The sequence below is a fragment of the Protopterus annectens genome, chromosome 3.part1 (assembly GCF_019279795.1).
Source record: "Protopterus annectens isolate FY-2018-M chromosome 3.part1, PAN1.0, whole genome shotgun sequence".
NCBI lineage: Eukaryota > Metazoa > Chordata > Ceratodontiformes > Protopteridae > Protopterus > Protopterus annectens.
The window spans coordinates 733,871,838-733,894,416 of NC_056732.1; the positions used below are offsets into that span (position 1 = coordinate 733,871,838).

The window sequence follows — 22,579 nt, forward strand, 5'->3', positions numbered from 1 at the left end:
TGTCATATTGCAATTTTGGGATGCCAAAGAAGTTCGCCATCTTTGGTTGTTCTATTAACATAAAGTCATAGTCGTCCCTGTCTATCTCTTCCTGACAAAACATATCAAAAAGGGACGTATTGACCCTTCTGTAACAGCCCAAAATGAAATCAGAGCTAACCTTAGAATAATTTCTTGTATCATTCAGCAGTAGGGAAATAGCATTGTCGTAATCCACTGTGTTCATTACTACAATCTTTCCCCCCTTATCCGCCTTCATGACCCTGATGTCTTGGGTGTGAGATAGATATACTAAGGCTTCACGTTCTAAATCTGTCAAGTTATCCGGTACCTTTACTTTTAAAACTTCCCTAAATTCTGTCTCACAAATCTTTTAAAAAACTTGTAATGTGTTGACCAGAGGGGGATTATAGGTACTTGTTTTTTTTAATACTTTGTTCTGAGTGGAACCAACCATACCAACATCTTTCAAGATGTATTTTAAATTCAATTTACGCAATAAAATTCTAAAATCTACTAATAATCTGCCAATTTCCACCTTGTTGGATGGAATAAAATTAAAACCTCTTTTCAAAACATTTTTACATGCTTCAGAGAGATGACTGTCACTCATATTGACAATGTTCAAAAAATAGTCAGTGTCCACTACAGATGCAGTTACCACTTTCGTTTGTTTTTCCCTTTGGGTTTCCCCTTGTATTGAGTGGAGTTGAACCACTTGGTAGTCCTCTTTGACTGCACCCCCTGTGTACGAAAAGGGTTAACTTTTTGATTAATATTAGAACTAACCACTCCTGCAAAACTTGTAGTGGCAACAACTTCTGTACTGTTAGAGTCTGTGTTGTTTCTTGTACTATTAATGTCATTATTTTCAACCTCACTGTTATCAACATGAGTACCTGTGGTGGAAGGTAAAGAAGACTGATTATTATTCACATTGTCTTCTCCTTTCTCAGACCCAAATTGTTGAAAGTCAAGTTAGGGTCTTTGGTATTTGTATTGTTTGTTGTCTTTTCATCACCATAAGCACAAATGTAAGCTTCATTGGCATTATATGCAAAGATATCTCTCCGCATTTTATTTTGTTTTCTTGTGATGATAGTAGCTCGTTGTCTATCCGTTTTTGCCTCTATACTGTTGTAGAGTGACAAAAATTGTGGGAAACAAACAAACTGCTTTATTTTATCATCTAAGAGTTTGATATCTTCCATTATTTTTTTCATCTCTGTTTCGTAATGTTTCACCAAAACACCCATCATAGCTATTCCTGCATCATTGTACAGTTTTATTAAGGTATTACAAAGTTCATCTCCCGGAATAATACAATTAGGGAACTTTGCAGTTCTTAAACCTTTTGGTACAATGTTACATGAAATACATTCATTCAAGTACTGTATCTCTAGACGTAATATAGTATGTCTTGCAACCAGTCTTTCTAAGTCAAAAATAGATTTTTTACAGGCTTGTAAGTTGTTGGTGTTTTGATTACTTACTGCGTTTGTGACTGGTACATCCTGAAAGTTTTTAAATGGATTATTCGGTTCCATACAAACATAACCCCAAACGTTGCCTGTAAACTGAGTTTTATCTCCATTTCCCGTAGTGTCTGTCAGTACAGGTTCTGTGTTTACACCATTGTTAACAGACAACTTAGTAGACGCTGACTTCCCTTGTAGAGTGACTTTTCCTGACTCTCCAACATGCTTTAACATCACAGTGTTTGAATCACCTTTCAAACAACTTTGCACTATTTTCGTAATAGTGTCAATTAAATCTTGCTCAGGCCCCCTGGACTGCTTGTGCTCTTCAGCTCGATCAGCTCGTTCCACGCCTGGCGTAGGATAGATAGATACATCCAACAGTGTGTCTTGGGAGAACGCTTCCGTGGCCATCCCAAATACAAGTAACTGCCCACTGAACTGTGTTTGAAAACTTGAAACTACAAAAATACGGACTAGCTGAAAACCTTGTAAAACACGAACCAACGAAAGAAATAATAGTCAGTAAAGTGTTAAGGATTCCACAAAGCGAGATATAAATTAGCGCTTTCTTTCACCTTTATTTTAAAACGTGAACTTCTTCAGAAAAAACGGGAACTCTCCCATGTTCCCATTTTAAATAAATAAACAGGAAATGATGTAATGAAATTTGTTATACAAACCAGTTCTTGAATATCAATTAATCAAACAGTTTACAAGAAGCATCATGTCTCAAAGTATAAAAATATTAATATTTGCAGTTTTGTACAAGATCATGACTACAGCAATCTGCATAAAATCTAAAGTTAAAAATACGATTAGAATCAGGATGTTCATAAATATCACATGTTTTGATATATTTACAACAGTTACATGATCTACAGGGATGGGTACCAATCCTATCTGGGGTCTATATTATATATTCCAAATTTCAAAACTTTGAACCTCATATGTTCGACAACATATGAGCAAAGTTTGAAACATTGAGAATATAAAAAAAAAAAAAAAAAAACTTACCGCAATGCTCTGAGCAGGGGGGCAAGCCCCCATGCACCCCCTACTTAAATATACCAACTCCAAGATCGCACTTCAGTGTAGAAAAGGGAAATTTTCCCATTCTGCACCATATGGAGCCATTGCTTTTCACCGTCGAACTTTTTAAAGTTCGATCATATGGTGTCGACCATATGATATTCGAACTTTAAAACATTAGAATAATTAATAGGGACCCCCCCTATCTGAACAGGTCTCCATATTATTCCTATTTGTTGAAGGATTCCTGTAACATAACATTCTCTTTAGTGAAAGGTTATTTTTAAAACGAAACCTAGGGGAGTCACCCAGGATAGCCTTACATCTATCATCTATGGTCAGAATATGCCAGTGTTTCCTTATAATATTACAAATGGCATGTACATCACTAGAGTATAGGGTCATAGGTTCATAGGTAGGTACTGGGCTATCTGCCCGAAGGCATATATTAGCCCAGCCACATTGTGCAGTATTCACCGTCCCTTTGGTTAGTTCCATAGGCCCTTGATCTAGCAGCTAGTACCCTTGGCCCCTATCTAGTAGAGCTGTTGGTATGATCCCTGGTGTGAACTTTCTGTTACTCATTCACTCATCAAGTTTCCACTTGAAGAGTGATAGTGAGGGGCTCTGTCTTATGTAGATTGGGACCTTGTTCCATAGCAAGGGAAGTCTTTGCGAAGGGAATCTATCCCTCCAGCATGTTCTATTCATTGTTGTGCTGCGGTTTATATCGCTAGAGCATGTAGCTTGAGTGGATTTGGTTTTGCTAAGATGGAGCATGTTCAACAGTTCTGGGTTGGACATGGCTCTGTATGTTAGACAGAAATCACCTCTGAGAAGGCAGTATGCAACAGAGAAAAGCCTTAGTTTTTTTTCAATCGTGCTGCATAGGGCAACTGTTTGAGGCCAGTAATCCTCTTAGTGAGGTACCTCTGTGGTCTCTCCAGCTGCTGCAGATGCCTAGCCAGGTACATTCCAATTGGTGCATTGTACTCAATAATGGGTCTGATGAGGGAAGAGTAGAGGGGCACCACTACATCCTTAGATCTTGATATGAACCCTTTCGTGATCAGATGGGTCACATAGAAGGATTTTCTAACCACCTTGGCTACATGGTTATCAAAGGAAAGCTGACTGTCTACTTGGGTCTCTAGATCCCTTATTAGTACTTCAGATTTCAGGGACATTATAAGGTTACTCTGTACTGAAGTCATATTACTAGTGGTGTTATTCTCGTGCCTAGAAAAATAAGGTTTTGTACGATCATGTCTATGAGCTATTTTTTCAGCACGTATTGCATTAACATTACCAGATGGATTGCTCCTCATACAAAAATCATTACTGAGTTCATCTAGGTCAGATTTCTTTTTTATGAATAAAGTCTTGATTTTATTTTTAAGCAAGTCCTGCCATGTCAAACTGGTTCTTCTTTTTACACTTTTATCTATTATCTGTTGTGGAACCCGTTTTTATTTGTGCATGCTGGTTTGAATTATTATCCATTCAATTTTGTTGTACTGGCTACAAGAAGCATGGTGGAAGGAGGAATTATTGAGCTTGATTATAATCCAGGAACTAAACGAGATTTTGTTTTCTTGAGTCGGCCTGATTGAGCGTTACGTGTGGAAGGGAATCCACTTTTAGATCTGAATGGTCATGAAGCCATTTGCGAGAATGGTTCCACCTCTGTTGATTTTAGTTTTTTTATGAAACATTTTAGGAACTTTGAAAATAATATTCACAAGTATAAGTGCTTGCAATGGTAGAGACTGCACCTTGAGGCATGTCTTCACTACAAGAGAGTGCCCAGGGGTCTTAGGACTCTGAAAATGCCTACGTATGGTAATTTATATGCAACCCTGATGAATGAATGGCAGGCACTTAATTTACAATTCAGTTTTGATTATATTAGACTGTTGTTAACATTTTTTCCAACCTTCAGAAGATGGTTTGCATAAGGAGATTGATAATGTTACTGAATTACTTAGCACTTACACGACTGACTCTGTATATAAGCACAAAAATGAAGATTTACTGTTAGATGTTGGAGCCTATGAGAAGTGTTTGAGTAACATTACATTTAAGAAGCTTGCTATGGATATGTCTGATTTTCATGATGGCCATCTTTTCCTGGCCCAAGAACACTGTACGATCATGTGACGAGTCTGACTCGACAAATAGAAATTGCATTAGACAAATGAACGGCGTTTCCACTGACATTGATGAGGTAGTAGTCCAAAATGCTATACGTGCTTCTCATACAACTGATGTTGTTTCAGAGTCCTCTGCTGTTGCTGCTACAAAGTATGTAACCAATCAAAATGGTATTCTTCAGTATCTAATTCTAACGTTCCATCTACAGCTTCACCTTTTTTACATCTACATCTTTTACCTTTTATTTATCTTTTACTACATTTACATCTTTTAACAAATTATTAATTTATTTTGCTCTATGCTTGTAATTTTTTCTTCAGTATTTTATACACCCCTGTAGGAACATTATGCATCCTTTCTTTTGTAACTTTTTCATATATGTATTCTTTGTTCTTGTTGTACTAATATAGTAATTAAATGTGGAGCTTTTCTCCCCGGGCCTCCGCTGAAAAAGGAATGTTTGTCCAGATGGGCTTTCCCAGTTATCAAATGTAAAATAAATAAATAAAATAAAATAAATAAATCCACGTCTATCTACCGGACCTTATCAACACGGATATCCTGGAGATGAGAAGATGTTTGCACAGCAGGAATAGGACAGGGAGGAAATGGGCACAGTTAACCGGCCAGATACAGCTAGGTCCTGTGGTAAGGAGCAAAATACCTCAAACTTAGTGATAAATATTTCCTCCTATGATTTATCTCAGATACAGTGTGAAGTTTTGAGCATGGGCTTATCATTTATACCTGCCCGTGGCTCTACTTTGCTTTGCATGATGTTTTGGTTGCATTAAGATTGTTTGTATGAACTATTTCCCTTAAATTTTTGTACGGAAGTACTGCTCCTGACTCAGTGTGTCAGAGAAAACCCAGTGAGTTCATTCCTGTGAATATACCCTTAGTTGAGGCATTTATGAAAATTTGTGAATCTGACATTTGTCCGCTCTTGAGGCATAAACATTGGAAGATGTTTTATAATTTATCTGACTTACAAGTAAGAGCTCTATATAAGCTTGCTTCTAATGAAGTTATACATATACCTGTCAGACAAAGGTAGGTGTATTGTTTTGATGGATACAGACAAATGTTTTATAATATGTTGAAAATTACTTATAAATTGTGTGCTAAATATGATGTATTAAAGTTTGTTAATGATATTTATTTACAAATTCATGATTTACAGATGGATGGATATATTGGAAAGCATTTATATGACATTTTATGGTGGAGTATCCTACGATTCCTGTCTTATATGGATTGCCGAAGATTCATAAGGATCATTTAAGTCCTCCAATGAGACCAGTTGTTTCTGGAAGGTGTGGGTCACTGAACCCCTTTACATTTTTATAGATGAACAATTACGTCTGGTTATTGATAAGAATGATAGAGTGTTGAGAGACACTAAACATCTGCTGAATAAGTTTTTTTCATGCTCCAACAAAACGATAGGTGTTGATTATGTTCTTGTTACTATGGATGTTGTTTCTCTTGTTACGGTCATTCTTAACTATACAGGAATAGAATATGTTAGGTTGTATTTGTCTAGGTTTTCTGATTACACTGCTGCTAAGATACACCTTATTTGCACCCTGCTTGATATTGTCCTTAATAATAATGTTTTTTTAGTGATCAATATTATGCTCAGTGTACTGGTATTGCAATGGGCACCATGTGCGCAAATAGCTATGTGAACATGGTGCTTGTGTACTGGGAGTCATTGTATATTTTTGAACAGAGTAATTATTGTTTGAATTTATTTCCTATTATGCACATTTTGCTGATGATATATTTTTTGTGTGGACTGGTTCTACAGATATGTTACAAGATTTTGTTGATTTTTTCATCAGCTGAAGTTTACATATACATTTTCTGCAACTCAAATGATTTTCTAAATGTATGCATTAGAATTACACAAGGGGTTTTGACACTGCTTTGTATAGGGAACCCTGTAAAGTTAACAACACATTACACTACCATAGTATGCATTCTAGATACATGAAGAGAAATGTTTTGAAAAGTCAATTTTTAGACATGCTAGATTGAATGCTGCAGATGACAATATGTTATCTAACCTAGATGCACTCAGTAATGATTTTTGTATGAGGGGCAATCCATCATCTCATAGACATGATTGTATGAAACCTTATTTTTCTATGGATGAGAATAACACCACTAGTAAGATGACTTCATTACAGAGTAACTTCAGAATGCCCCTTACATACTCTAGCGATGTACATGCCATTTGTAGTATTATACAGAAACACTGGCATATTCTGACCATAGATGATAGATGTAAGGCTGTCCTGGGTGAATCCTCTAGGTTTTGTTTTAAAAATAGCCATTCACTAAAGAGAACGTTATGTTACAGGAATCCTTTGACAAATAGGATAGTATAGACACCCATTCGGATAGGACTGGTACCCATCCCTGTAGATCATATAATTGTAAATATATCAAAACATGATATTTATGAACATCCTGATTCTAATCGTATTTTTAACTTTAGATTTTATGCAGATTGCTGTAGTCGTGAGCTTGTATATTTGGCAGTCTGTGATTTATGTAGCAGTTATTATGTTGGTAAAACAAATCATACTTTGAGGGATCGTATATGAGAACATATTTATTATGTAACTAAAGGTGATATTAGGAATGTGAATGCCTTAACTAAACATTATATCGATGCAGGTGAAGGACATTCTTTTAAATTTTCTGTCTTAGAGTTTTTTAAAAAGAATAATAGAGAAGGTGATTTTAAGACTAAAATGGAATGTTTGGAAATAAAGTGGATGTTGATATTGCAATCAGATAAAGGTAGAGGCTTAAACGAATATGTTCCTTTACGACTTCTCCTTAGATCACATTCTTTAGCCAGGTAATTTTAAGATATTTAAATGGCTGTTTTTACTGAGTTAATAGATGTGATGAAGCAGCCTCTGTATGGTTTGAAAGCGCTTATCCATCTTTTTATGAATAAAGTCTTGCTTTACTTTTTACACAAGTCCTGCCATGTCAAACTGGTTCTTCTTTCTACGATTTTATCTATTATCTGTTGTGGAAACCATTTTTGTTTGTGCATGCTGGTTTAAATTATTATCAATTGGATTTAAAAAAAAAAAAAAAAAGCCAAAGTAGCAGCAGCAGCAGCTTTGGAATGCAGTGAGTACTGTATAAAGTCACAGTGCTATTTTTCTTTCACAAAGTTAGTCAGTGATTTTGTTTTCCATATAGGTACGTGGAATATAAATGCTTTGTTTCTTTTAAGTGGGGAAAACACATTACATATAACACCCTTGGAATAACAGAGGTTTCTGGGGTTTTGTTCTTCAATTTTATAAAGCTCTTTTTTACAGCTACTTTGCTAATAGAAATTTTAGAATTCATACTCACTGCTAGTTTGCAAGTCTGATGAACAAGAGATTATTTTCACCAGTGAAAACACTGCTATTTTCATCACTAAATATGCAGCATGGAAGGAAGCAGCAAGAGCATGCGATTGGGATTATGAGTATGCCATAACTGACTTTTACACCAGTCCTTGCTTATTACGCAGATCATAATACAACAAGAAATCAATCCATGCTTTTAAATTAAGTCATGCTTGACAGCCCCATGGAGAAGGTATATGAAAACATAGGACAAATAAAATACTCAAAACAAAAATGCAGATAACTTAAAGCTGCTTTGAGGAAAAGATTCGAAAAATTGATAAAAGTCTTCATCAGCTGGTCTATACCAACTGATTTTCTCTGCATGGATGCAGTACATTTTTTATTTAAATTTTCTTTTTATTGCTAAAGCATGTTTTTATTGAAATGCTTGCAGTTGTAATGAAATATCTGATGTTTCTCTTCTACTAAATGTCTGTCTTGAATGGATTTTGCCTTGACAGGCAATCCAGTGGAAAAAAAGCTGACATCATATAAAATATTTTAGTTTGTAAATAGGTAACAAATGTCTCTCAGCTTTGTATGTGTTTGTAGAAGATGTGTGAAAAGTTGGTCAGACTGAGTATGCTAATAAGAATATAACAATATTTGTTAAAATTTTTTTCATATTTAGGTAAAATGCTCACCATTTAGGAGGTCAATATATCTACCAGCAAGCAAAGCAACTGGAGATAACCTTCTTGTCTCGGTGTCAGAATCCAAACTTTCAATAACAAGCATGTCATAACTGAGTGAAAAGCATTTGTAGGCCTCCCACTCTGATATATATGTACAGTTGGAGTCCCGCAGTATTCCTGTAAAAAAAAAAAAAAAAAAAAAAATCAACATGCATGTTGTCATTATGAATCTTATAAAAACATTTGGTTTATTTCATTTTCACACCATGCATTTTATTAAGAAAGGGATGAGAAAAAATAATAAGCTATTTGCAAACCCAAGTCTACAGTGCTAAAAATAAACTGAAGTCACTCTTCAAATAGAAACCCATTGGGTGCTTGGAATCAACAAAAGGATCGAGAAAAACAAGCTAAAAATTGTGTTAGAAAATCCTGAGTTCTACAAAAAGGTTACTAATAAACACCATCTATTTTTATCTACAAAGAAGCTGTGAGGTACTTAAATAAGTATATCGATGTATAGCAAAAGAGTATAGAGTGGTTACTTACAGCAGTCATCATGAAAATAAGTTACGTACTTTCTGTAAGAACAGAACTGTACAAGGAAGTCCATCCTCTGTAACAGTGGGACTAATGCCAAAGGCATTAGGATCACTTAGCAGATAAGACCAGTGTCGGCTGGTGACTTCAAATCACAGGGGGGCTGCAGGAGACAGCTGAATGGGTGGGGTCAAGGGAAGGGGTGTGGTCAACCATAAAGGGGAGGAGCTATGCACAAAACCACAAAAAACTAACTTTAATTAAATACGCTGCCCTGGGTGGCAAACCATCATTATGAAAGTCCAATCAAGACAAAAATAAGTGTAGAAGAATAAAAATATTTCAATGCATTGGCTGCATGACAGCTTACTTAATATCTAGATGGAAACAAAAGGTTGTGAGGCATGAAAAAATAAATTACTTTTTAAATACATTACTGGAATGCCAGTCAAAATCAAGTATAAGAAAAACCAGAAGCACTCAACTCAAACCACTTTTCCTTGCACTGCAGTTCTAATTATAATATATTCAGCTTTATTAAAGTACCAAGTAACATGCTGAAAGTAGAAATCTATGTGATGCCCCCACTTGTAAAAATGTTTCTTATCCAAAAAAAGACCTGCTGCCTGACAACTTGTTTCATGGGGAAAACATGATAAAAGTAAAAAATGAAAAGCAAGCAAGAAACAAGCTCAAGATACATTGCTTAAAGGATTACTGTACAGGTTATGGACCACACATGATTGGTATTCTGTTTAGTTTACGGGTAAAGTCTGTAGAGATGACTGGAAGTCTCCAACAAGTGTAATGAGCTTTTTAAAATAATGGAATCCTGTCCTTTAATACCCAAGGCTTATACACTATCTAGTCAAGTATTCTCTTCATGGCAACAACAGAAAGGCTTTCAATGTTGGCAATTCTTTAACAGTATGCTCATTAAGCTTACCTTATGGTCATTAAAGCATTGCTACTTAAACACAGAGCAACAGGCACTTTGAGTAATAAGCATAAATCAACAGTACAAAAATATGACAGAAACCAGACCATTCTGCAAAATCAAGGACAGATGAAAAGCCACTGTAGTACTTATGCAGTGTGTCCTCCCCATCCAAGGTAGATACAACTACTCCTTGCCTTGCTTGGACACATCTAGAGTCACTACATGGGGGAGTGGGGTGCAACAAGCATGTCACAATTTGAAATCTCTCTGGCTGACTGTGATGGCCCTGACACATTTGCCATACCTCTCAACCTCAAGAGCAAGAAATCTGGACAAAGCCATACACAGAAGTGGGACAAAGGCCCAACAATAAGGACAATTTTTAAATATTGCTGTAATAAACTTAGAAAGATAATAGAATAGGTCTTGCATTTGAATTTTCTGAAGGGTATAAAATCTGAAACTCAAATGTCTGTCATTTTCTAACTTCAGTCTTTAGTGATTTGTCACTAATTTGCCAAAAAACAATTTTATGAAAAATGGACCAAAAATGTGATGCAAAAATATAAAATAGACACACAATACAGCTGCTACCTGTCAAAGAAGGGACACTTTAATATTAGTACTGCTACCTTGAGCAGCTGACAAAATAAAAGAATCTACATGCATTTCAAGTAATCTATAACTTTGATTATTACAGTTATTTCTTAATTGTAAACCCTCCATGTTTTCTTCCAAAATTGCTATTTTGCAGAGGGATTATTAGGGGAAGAGCAACATTTTGAGCCAAAAATTGGGGACAGTTGAGAGGTTGGCTATGCCTAATTCTATAAAGCAATTTATTTGCATGTACCTCTCAACCTGTTAATGCAGTAAATCTGAACAAGGCCAAATATATTGGGGGCACATATAAACAGTACTAAAAATTGCTCTTGTATAAATTGAGACAGTTGATAGAACAGCTCTTACTTTAACATGCATTTTTCTGAAGGTTATGAAGTCTGAAACTTATTATTTAGTGACTTCTGGCAAATCATTTAGGAATTAAAACTACAAATTTTATGAACAAACCAAAAATAAGATGCAAAAATCTATTCATTCTTTGAAAATCTGGACAGTTGGGAGGTATAGTTCAGCTGGGCCTGTCTGAGTTGGCTGCCCTTCCCCCCTGACAAAATAATGGTTGAATGGAGCCTCTGCAGCCATTCCAATGAACCATTACTTGGCTATTTCACTCCATTTACCATAAACACTAATGTGCATACTGCTTTACTTCTATGATGAGTTGGACTTCATTTGAAAGTTTTATTTTGTATTTTACAGCACAAACACTAAGCCATCTGTTAAACAAAGCAATGCAGTCTCACAATGAAAACTTAGCATTAAAACTTCTCTGCCCTTGAAACTCACATTTATTGAAACAGCATTGAAATCCACATTCAAAGAAAATACATTTTGCCAGTGGCAGATAAAGATTAATTTTGGGCTGTTTTCGAATCATAGGCCCCTTGCATATGAAACATACATGTGCTCTTTGATACACCTTCCTCATTGTACTAAAATTATATTCCTTGTACAATACAGTACACTTGTTAGAGGGTGTTTTAAATTTGTTTTGAACATTTTTCCAGTAAGCAATGAAACAAACCATATGCACCCATAATGGCAAAACTGCCCAGTTGAGAACATTTATCATAAAAGTCTACTCAGACTTCCACAGTCCACCATTATTAGTAAATATACACAATTCTACAGTCCACCATTATTAGTAAATATGCACAATTCCACAGCCCACCATTATTAGTAAATATGCACAATTCTACAGTCCACCATTATCAGTAAATATGCACAATTCTACAGTCCACCTTTATCAGTAAATATGCACAATTCTACAGTCCATTATCAGTAAATATGCACAATCTCTGAAGTAAGTCATCTAAATAATTCCACATTAAAGAAATCTGTAACTAATGAAGCGGTTGCTGCTAGCAATCACCTTTATATTTCATGGTTTCATCGAAAAATAAAGTGTCTGTTGCCCCTCAGGAATAAATTGCCTATATTACATTAAAAATGATAAGCTAGTAATAATATTGCAAGAGGAAATGGATGGCAAACTGATAACGAACTCATAGTTAGTATCTTCACCAAGGAGAACATTCTGAGTACGGCATCCACCCCTTGTGGGAGTAGAACCCACAGCCTTCTGCATCAAAAGCAAGTACACAACCTGTTGTGCTATAGTATTAACTAGGCAAAGCACTAAACTTCTATTCCCTGCAGTTCTCAGCTCCTTGTAAAATCTACTCAATACTCAACTGCATCTCAACTTCGCAGCTCAAGAAAACTGGAAAAAGCCAAAATGTATTGGGGGGTCAAAAGCCCAAAAACAGGGACACATTAAACATTGCTTGTATAATCTTGGAAAGTTGCTAGAATAAAATGTTGTGTTGCCACCATATATTTTACTGCCAAGGTCCCTGAGCAAAAAACAGTCAGAGTAACATACCACTACGCCACATCAGCTGCTTTGTAAAAGAGAGGAAGACTGAAACTTAAATGGCTATCATTTAGTGAATTCAGATCTCACCATAGCTGTCAACCTCTTAGTACAAAACACCTGGACAAACCTAGTAATGAGGGAATACAGCCCTCAAACATATTCAGTGAATTCAGTTCTTGCCATAGCTGTCAACCTTAGCACAAAAACCTGGACGAAGCCAATAATGGGGGAATACAGTCCCAAAAATAGGACAAATTTAAAATATTCATCTTATAAACTTAGAAAATTGCTAGAAAAAAAGGTTGTGCTACTATGTATTCTGAAGAACATGAAGTTTGAAATTCAAATGCCGGTCAATTTTACTGCGGACAGAACAAAACCAATTTTCTTGCCATAGCTGTCAACCTTAGCACAAAAACCTGGACGAAGCCAATAATGGGGGAATACAGTCCCAAAAATAGGACAAATTTAAAATATTCATCTTATAAACTTAGAAAATTGCTAGAAAAAAAGGTTGTGCTACTATGTATTCTGAAGAACATGAAGTTTGAAATTCAAATGCCGGTCAATTTTACTGCGGACAGAACAAAACCAATTTTCAGCAGAGACGCAGGGATTAATACTGCAGACACGTCTTTGTAAAATGGCAGGGCACCAGAGGAAATCCACACAAACACAGGAAGGAGATGCAGACTCCACACAGAAGCCACCCCAACCAAGAATCAAACCAGAAAACCTATAGCTGTGAGGCAACAATACTACCACTGCACCATCAATTATGCAAGGAATTAAACATTCAGAAACCTGAAGTCTGAAATTCAAATACCTGTCAATTTTACCACGGACAGAACAAAACCAATTTTCAGCAGAGACGCAGGGATTAATACTGCAGACACGTCTTTCTAAAATGGCAGGGCACCAGAGCAAATCCACACAAACACAGGGAGGAGATGCAGACTCCACACAGAAGCCACCCCAACCAAGAATCAAACCAGAAAACCTATAGCTGTGAGGCAACAATACTACCACTGCACCATCAATTAGGCAAGGAATTAAACATTCAGAAACCTGAAGTCTGAAATTCAAATACCTGTCAATTTTACTGCGGACAGAACAAAACCAATTTTCAGCAGAGATGCAGGGATTAATACTGCAGACACGTCTTTGCAAAATGGCAGGGCACCAGAGTAAATCCACACAAACACAGGGAGGAGATGCAGACTTTACACAGAAGCCACCCCAATAAAGAATCAAACCAGAAAACCTATAGCTGTGAGGCAACAATACTACCACTACACCATCAATTAGGCAAGGAATTAAACATTCAGAAACGTGAAGTCTGAAATTCAAATGCCTGTCAATTTTATTTAACATTTGTTAATCAGGACAGTCTGACTTGGAACAAAAAAACAATTTTTAGCAGAGGCCCAGGAAGAAATAATGCAGACATGTCTTTGTAACATGGGAGGACACAAAAGCAAACCCACACAAACACAGGGAGAAGATACAGACCCCACAAAGAAGGAACCCCAGCCAAGAATCAAACCTGAGAACCTGCATCTGTGAGGCAACAATGCTACCACTACACCATCAAATATCAAGCATTAAAACATTTACAAACCACAGATATTATGAGGAACAGATCAGATCAAATATGAGGCAAAAATCTGCAATTTTTTTACAAATGGTGGTGGGTAGGGAACTCAAGTCTTTAACACCTGAATACAGGATACAGGGTTCAAGCCTGAGGTATTCCCTACCACACCACCATGAGCACCTGGGGCATTTACACACACACACACACTTACTTTCCAGTACTTCATCTAGTAAATAGAAGGACACACACACTTTCCAGTACTTCATCTAGTAAATAGAAGGACACACACACTTTCCAGTACTTCATCTAGTAAATAGAAGGACACACACACACACTTTCCAGTACTTCATCTAGTAAATAGAAGGACACACACACTTTCCAGTACTTCATCTAGTAAATAGAAGGACACACACACACTTTCCGGTACTTCATCTAGTAAATAGAAGGACACACACACACTTTCCAGTACTTCATCTAGTAAATAGAAGGACACACACACACTTTCCAGTACTTCATCTAGTAAATAGAAGGACACACACACACTTTCCAGTACTTCATCTAGTAAACAGAAGGACACACACACTTTCCAGTACTTCATCTAGTAAATAGAAGGACACACACACACTTTCCAGTACTTCATCTAGTAAATAGAAGCACGCACACTTTCCAGTACTTCATCTAGTAAATAGAAGCACACACACTTCATCTAGTAAATAGAAGCACACACCATACACTTACCTGTCCTGTTCTTCATGCTAACGTCCTGCCCGCGCAATACTCCCAAGACCCGCAAGATCCTTACATTCCAAAACTCCTTCCCGAGATCGGCGAGTAAATCCTGACTGCTGCTGTTGCAGTCCGGCCCCGACATATTCTCCCAGCGAGTCTGTGCACGTTAACGTGCACAGACGTCTCCTTGTGTCCCCCTATGGGTCCTGCCGGACTGCCAGGAGCATGCGCAAAGACATGCAGTAGTCGGGACTACTACTGCGCATGCGCAAAGTCTGCGAAATTCAAAAACATTAATTTTTTCTATTTTTTTGTTTTCTTTTTGATTTGAGGGGGCTGCAGTCCGGCAGTCCGATAGCACGGGCCACCCCTGGATAAGACCTTCCCAGGGTACTAAGTACTCTCCTTCTATCCCAAATCCACTAGGGTGCCAAGTCTCTTGAGATCTGCAGTATGGCATGCTGAAAGATGCATAAAGATCAAAATCAGGATAGTGGGTAAAAAAAACTCCATACCAGCTATGTCCAAGGCAGCAGAAGGTAACTAAGTGGGTATGTTATACGTGGTAGACCTACTCTTACAGACCTACATCTTAACGGTGTGGACATCCTACAAAAGGGCCTCACTGAGACAGATGCCTGGTGTCAAAGCCATGGCCTCAAGCTCAATGCCAAAAGGTGCATTGTTATCCCTTTTGGTAAAAACTCTGTACCCATGAGCTACCACATAAGTGGTAGTCTACTTAACACCAAAAGTGTGATAAGTGACCTTGGGACACAGTTGGACAGTAGTCTCTCCTTTGATAATCACATCACCACAGCAGTCAGGAAATCCTTCTACGTGGCACACCTCATCACAAAAGGTTTCTCATCCAGGAAAAAAGAGGTCATTGTTCCCCTCTACTCATCACTCTTTAGACCCATTATAGAGTACAATGCCCCTTTTGGCATGTACCTCACAAGACATCTACAACAACTCGAAAGGCTGCAGAAATACCTCACAAAGGGGATTACTGGCCTCAAACAAAAAACTCCAGCTTTACTCCGTCGCATATCGCCTACTCAGAGGCGATCTCTGCCTAACATACAAAGCTATGTCAAACCCAGAGCTGTTGGACATGCTCCACTTAAAGAAATCCCAATCCCTCCGAGCTACACACTCTAGGAACCTAAACCTTGTCACCACAAAAAACAGAACATGCTGGAGGGATAGATTCCTGTCCCAGAGACTTTCCATACTCTGGAACAAACTACCTATCTATATCAAACAAAGCTCCTCATTAGCACTCTTCAAGAAAAATCTTGAAGATTGGATGGGAAATAGAAAATTCACCCCGGGGATCACTTCTGTGGCTCTGCTCGACGGGCACAGGAAAATAGCCTAGTACCTACCTATGAACCCATGATCCTACTGTTATAATTATGTAAATATCTTTATATATCTGAAAATAAGAGGTTCATCCTTGATAACAGCAAGACACAGTGTCAGGCAAAATTCTTCTTGGCAAACATCCCTATGGGAACTTTCCCTGGATAATGGTGGTTCCAGGATTTATACATTAACATTGCATCTAGCTTTCAGTGTCTTGCAAAGGTGTTGAGGGAAGGTCAGATACCTGCTGTACAAATAACATCCAACACTATATTCATTAAGAAGGCTGTATAGATGCTCTGGATGAATGGGCCTTATATATCGAAGAATAGGGTGTATTATATTTATTGGGGAAATAGTGTATGATATCAACCATATTGACATGGTAGGCATGGATGTTTTCTGTCAAAATTTTCTCTTTCCAAAATGGTAGAAGCAACTGGCTATTGTTTTGAGTAGTTTTATTTTTTCCTCTTCTGCTTCTTCATTTTCCCAGTTAAACTAGTATCCTCATCCATCTCAGAGTCCAGCAGACACTCCCACTGCCCCCAGGCTTTTGGTGTTCTAAGGATGGGGTTGCTGCAGAGCCTGAGGAGATCCTGGGAGTTTGTTCCATTGACTGCTTCCACCAGTGGCTTTTTTCATTTATTACTTACCTCTTGGTGTCTTCCCATCTCTGCAGTTGCCTGTTACATATGAGGGTTACTAGCCTCTAAAGATCACATCTTCCAGCAGAGAAGACCTATACAATCAGTCTCCCTTTTGGGATGGGCATGCATTTCTGTCCCTGCCAGTACCTCAGATGCCTGAACTGCTAATTAAATCAGGGCTGCCTGGGAAGCAATTAGGGCTTTCTCCCTCTATAACATGGAGCTGGCAGCTTGCAGGTAGTTTTTGTTGTTTCATTGTAAAATCTAAACTGCTATTGCATGTTCACACAGTGGAGCAGATACTCAACTTCATTACACAATAATCTGGGAAAAAGACACATGGATAGAATGATTTATGTATGTGTCTACAAGCACTTTAGGCATGTAAAAAGTGCTGGTTCATAACATTTGTATTCATTCCTTTGCTTATTTACTTGTTTATTTATTTTAGATATTTGTTAATGGGTAGGCGGATTGTCATCTTATTATTTTCAGTCATACATAGTCATGAATCTTGTCTTCGTATAACATCAGGTATGGAAGATCAACTGAGAGGCCATGAATCTCAGAGATAACAGGCATTAGAAACCATGCCTTCTAGGATATGTACTCTGACGTAGCAGAATTTGCAGGCTCAAAGTTAGGAAAGGTGAGCATATTTGATATACAGGATAAATTCCACAGCAGCATATTATCCAGTGAGGGAAGGTCTTAAAAAGAAAATACCCTTTAGAAATTATTTGCATACTTTTGGTGATGCCATGTAGGAAGCATCTAGCCCTTCATGAAAACTGGAAGGCTCTCTTAGATGTTCTTTGATCAATGAATGTTCTAGTCCTGGGCTCAAATATTTTACATACATAGTCCAAAATAGAAGGGAGGGGAATGCATATAATGAAAATATAAACAGAAGCCCTTAAAAGTAGGAACATTCAACTAAAACTCTGGACATTTTTGAATACATGATAGCACATAACTCTTCCCACTTCCAGTAGGAATGTAGGATAATACTCAGACACATTTAAAAAACAAAGTGACAAAATGATGGAAATATATAAGCACATTATCAAAGATAGAATGTAAAATCTGTAGACTTTATATATTACTAAATTCTACCAGACAAGGTCAGTTATTTTTGCTTTAGAAAAAGGGAAATGTAAGATGTGTGACCTCTTTCTTATTGCGAGTAGCACGTTGGTCATGTAATGTGGTTTTCTGTATACCCGACAGCTTCAAAAATCACATATGATGAGGAGGATTCAGAAAATAAAATGTGTGAAGGGATAAATCAAACCTGAAAATAGGGACATTTCAACAAAAATAGCAACATCCTGTGCAGGGGTAAATCAGGTCTGAAATTTGCAACATCCCTCCAAAATAGAGACAGTTAAGAGGTCTAGACAGAAGCTAAGAAGGGACCTTGTCCCGTACTACTGGCTGATAAGGAGAAATGAGTTCACTTATCCTTACATGTCTTTCAAGTATTTGGTTCCAGGGATAACAAAATTTGTTACTTGTTGCTCAACTACTGTTCATCAGAGACATAGGCACCAGACTATGGGCGACTTTCCAATTATCTATCCATTGTTGCATGTTGTGCTGAAATAGGGATAGAGAGGAACTCTACTTCACATTGATGGGGAGCCTGTTTCAGAGATTGGGAATTCTCTGAGAAACATATCTGTCTCTCCAACATGCCCTATTTATGTCACAAGCAATTTTTTAAATCTAGTTCTGATGCTGTTTGTTTTGCAGATGTGCAAAAGGTTCATCAAAACAGGGTCCAGGGATACCAGTTAAAGATCACCTTTCAGAAGTCTGTATGATACTGAGTAAAAAGACAGGGCTTTGAGGTGATCAATGTAGGACATAGGTTCATAGGTGTGTACTAGGCTAATGGCCCTGGAGCCTTTACAAGCTTAGCCCATAAGACTACCCTGGTATCCTGCCACCCAACCTTAGTTCCTAGTGCCTCTGTTGAGTAGAGCCACTGGAGTGATCCCCGGGGTGAATTTTCTATTGTGTTTTCTCCCCGTATTCTGTTTGTAAGGAACCTTTGTGGATATTCCAGTTGCTGCATGTGCCTGGTTAGGTACATACTGAAGGGGGCATTATACCCTATGATGCATCTGATGAGGGATAAGTACAGTGCTATGCCCTTTCTTATAAGCTGAGTAACATTGAAGGATTTTCCTTACTACCTTGGACACATGTTGGTAGAATGTTAGGTTGCTATCTACATGAGTTCCCAAATCCCTGACTAGTGAATCAGCTTTTAGGGGTATTTTGTTGATGACATAATTACCCAGGATGGCAGACTTCCCAAAATTGCTATAATGTACTTCTTGTTATTGAGTTTTTAAGCCATGGCTTCAGTACCAAGCATTTGTCTGTGTTAGACTTTCCTTAATAGTATTCTTGTCTTGGGGGGGATTCAATGACTGTTCCCAGTTTGGTATCATCTATGAACTTGGTTAGCCAGAGGCCTCTGACATTGGCTTTGACATCTAAGAAGTAGATGCCAAAGAGAAGTGGCCTAGCACTGAGCCCTGGGGGACTACAATGGTGACCAGCCTCTTTGTGGAGGTGGTTCACCGATTCTTGTCAACTGGGTCCTATCAGTGAACCAGCTAGCTATCCAGTGTGTTAGAAAGGGGCTTATAACTAGTTCCATAAGTTTACTGACAATGCCTCTGTGGGGGATTGTATCAAATGCTTTAGCCAAATCTAGGTAGGCAGTATGCATTGTTTTCCCTCATCCATTGTCTTAGTGACTTTTTCAAAGACATCCACTAGACTCAGCAAGCATGACCTTCCTTTGACAAGGCCAAACTGGGATGGATCCAGTATCCAGAGTTCTCCTGTGTCCTTGTAATTTCCATGCTAATTCTTTCCATGGCTTTGCAAATAAGACTAGTCAGACTAATGGGTGTAGTTTCCAGTATCTGTTGAAGGGCCTTCCTTATGATGGGGAATTACTGGCACAGTTCTCCATCCATTAGGCACAAAGCCTGTTTTAAGACTACAGTTACATTATGACTACAAGGGTCCTAATAAGTCATAATTTAGACTACTCAGGAGGCATCCTGGGATGTTATTGGGGTGTATTGAGGCCACATTCTTAGCTTTAGTGAGTGCAGCTAGTACATGGTCCCAAGTTATAGTAGGAAGGGTTATGTTTGAGGGTATTTGGAGGATGGTTGGGGGTGGGAAGGGGGTAAAGTTGGAAATGAATTTGTCCGCTAACAGTTTCACTATTTTGTCAGGCTCAGGGATTGTGGCACCGTTAATCACCAGTTAAGCACATTGCTGTGTACTGCCATTCAGGTTTCTGACATAGCTGTAGAGGGCTTTATGGTGATCTTTCACCTGGTAGGCTATCTTAACCTCAAATCTGGGTTTTCTTGACCAGGTTAGCTCTATTAGTTGCCTATATAGTTTTATGAGAGAGTTTTTATGTTTATGGGAATTATCCTTCCTGATATTTGCCATATTTTTTTCCTTTTGTTGTATATCCTGTTTAATCTGGGATGCTACCAGGGTGGTTTGTTTCTGGGGCTAGTACTGGGCTTATTTCAAGCAGGTACATCAGCCTCTATGTCACCATGAAAATGTTTGTACAGAGTTTCTGAGAGCAATTCAGCATAGGTTATGATGCTCTTGGGGGTTTGAGAAGCACTAAATTTTGACAAACCGTCACTTAATAAAAGGTAACTTGCCTAAAAATAGTTCATAGCTGTTACTGGTTTAATGAGATTATGGAGTTGATTTTGACTTTGAAGGAGACAGCTTTATGGTTGGACCTTATCAGGGAGGGCGAAACAGTGTGTGGGGGGGGGGGGCTGCAGCATTCGCCCATATTTTGTGAGCACAAGGTCAAGTATGTCGGAGCCTGTAGTGGGCATATTCACTGTTTGGTCAAGAATGTTTGTATTTTATGAAGTTCAGGAATCTCTTTCTCTGCAGATTTGAGACCGTGTAGGATTCCCAATCTATAGTGGGGTAATTAAAATATCCAATGAGTAGGGTGTTAGATTGGATGGCAAGTGTAACCAGTAGGTCCAAGTATGTGTTGTGAGCTTCTTGGGATATGGAGAATGATCTATAGCTGGCCAGATTATGGTACGGGAATTTGTCTATGGTGATCTGCACATGAAGTAACTCCAGCACTTCATTCTGTTTGGCCATGCTGGAGGTATGCTTGTTACTGATGTTATTATATTGCAACACTTCCTCCTTTAACACTTGTCTGTGTGGCAGGCACTGAAACCTTGCATTGCCGGGGTCCTCTCTGCTGACTTAAACCATGTCTTGGTAACTGCAGAGATGTCTATATTCTTGAGAATGTGGTGAGCTTGGAGGGAGTGTACTTTTTTATTTAGGCTCCTGGCTTTGAATAGTAACACCTTAAGGTTGAGCTGAATTGAGTTGACCTTGCTATGTTGGAAGTTTGTTGATTTGGCATTGCCAGTAAAAATGTGCAATGGGGTGGATACATTTTAGTCACTATTTGAAAGCCTAGAGGAGAAAGGTGTAGACCATCCTTAGCATAGCAACATGGTCTTTAACCATGTCTTCCCAAGCTGACAAATATTGGATCCCCGTTAAATGACAGCAGAAAGACAGCCAGTTGTTGAAATAATTTTTTGTTCATATTATGGCATCATCCTCAGTGATGATAATATGCTTCTCACTGCCAGGCCCATACCAGCCTGAGACACATAGTCTGAAAGCTCCATAATGTCCCTCTTCATATAGTCCAGGGATGCACATCTCAGGTCGTCTATACCTACTGACAAGGGCTATGATGGAATCATACAGGAACCTGTGGCATAATGACTTGAGTTCATAGGTTCATAGGTTCATAGGTTCATACTAGGCTATCTGCCCGAGGGCATTTATAAGCCTAGCCCATTGTTTTGTGGCTTACGCCACCCCTTTAGTATGGGGAACTATACCCATTATTTTGCTGTGCCTCTGTCGAGCAGTGACACTGAGGTAATTCCTGGGGTATATCTGCGATCTCCCATCCATTGGTCAAGATTTCTCTTGAACAAGGCCAGCGAGGTGCTCTGCCTCACATGTACCGGGATTTTGTTCCACAGCATAGGGAGTCTTTGGGTGATGAATCTATCTCTCCAGCACGTCCTATTAATAGCCGTGTCGAGGTTTAAGTCTCCCGCCCTTGTGGCTCTGATGGATCTAGATTTTTTGAGGTGAAGCATATTCATCAAATCTGGGTTTGACATGGCCTTGTATGTTAGGCAAAGGTCACCTCTGAGCAAGCGGTAAGCGACTGAATAGAGCTGGAGTTCTTTCAGTCGGGCAGCATAGGACAGAGACCCTTTATCCTTTTGGTGAGGAACTTTTGTGGCCTCTCCAGCTGCTGCAAGTGTCGGGTCAGATACATTCGAATGGGGCATTGTACTCAATCATTGGTCTGATGAGTGATGAGTAAAGGGAGACTATGACCTCCCTTGATCTAGATGAGAATCCCTTCATGATAAGGTGGGCAATGT

At 38.3% G+C, this 22,579-nt stretch overlaps 1 protein-coding gene across 1 annotated transcript in view; it reads right to left on the reverse strand.

Annotated features, from left to right (window-relative positions):
• Positions 1-22,579, reverse strand: part of LOC122798278 (fibrocystin-L-like) — a 399,773-nt gene that overhangs the window by 222,406 nt on the left and 154,788 nt on the right. The window contains exon 10 of the mRNA XM_044067090.1: positions 8,740-8,907. Within this exon, the coding sequence (XP_043923025.1) occupies positions 8,740-8,907 (168 nt within the window). The remainder of the gene's footprint in view (positions 1-8,739; positions 8,908-22,579) is intronic.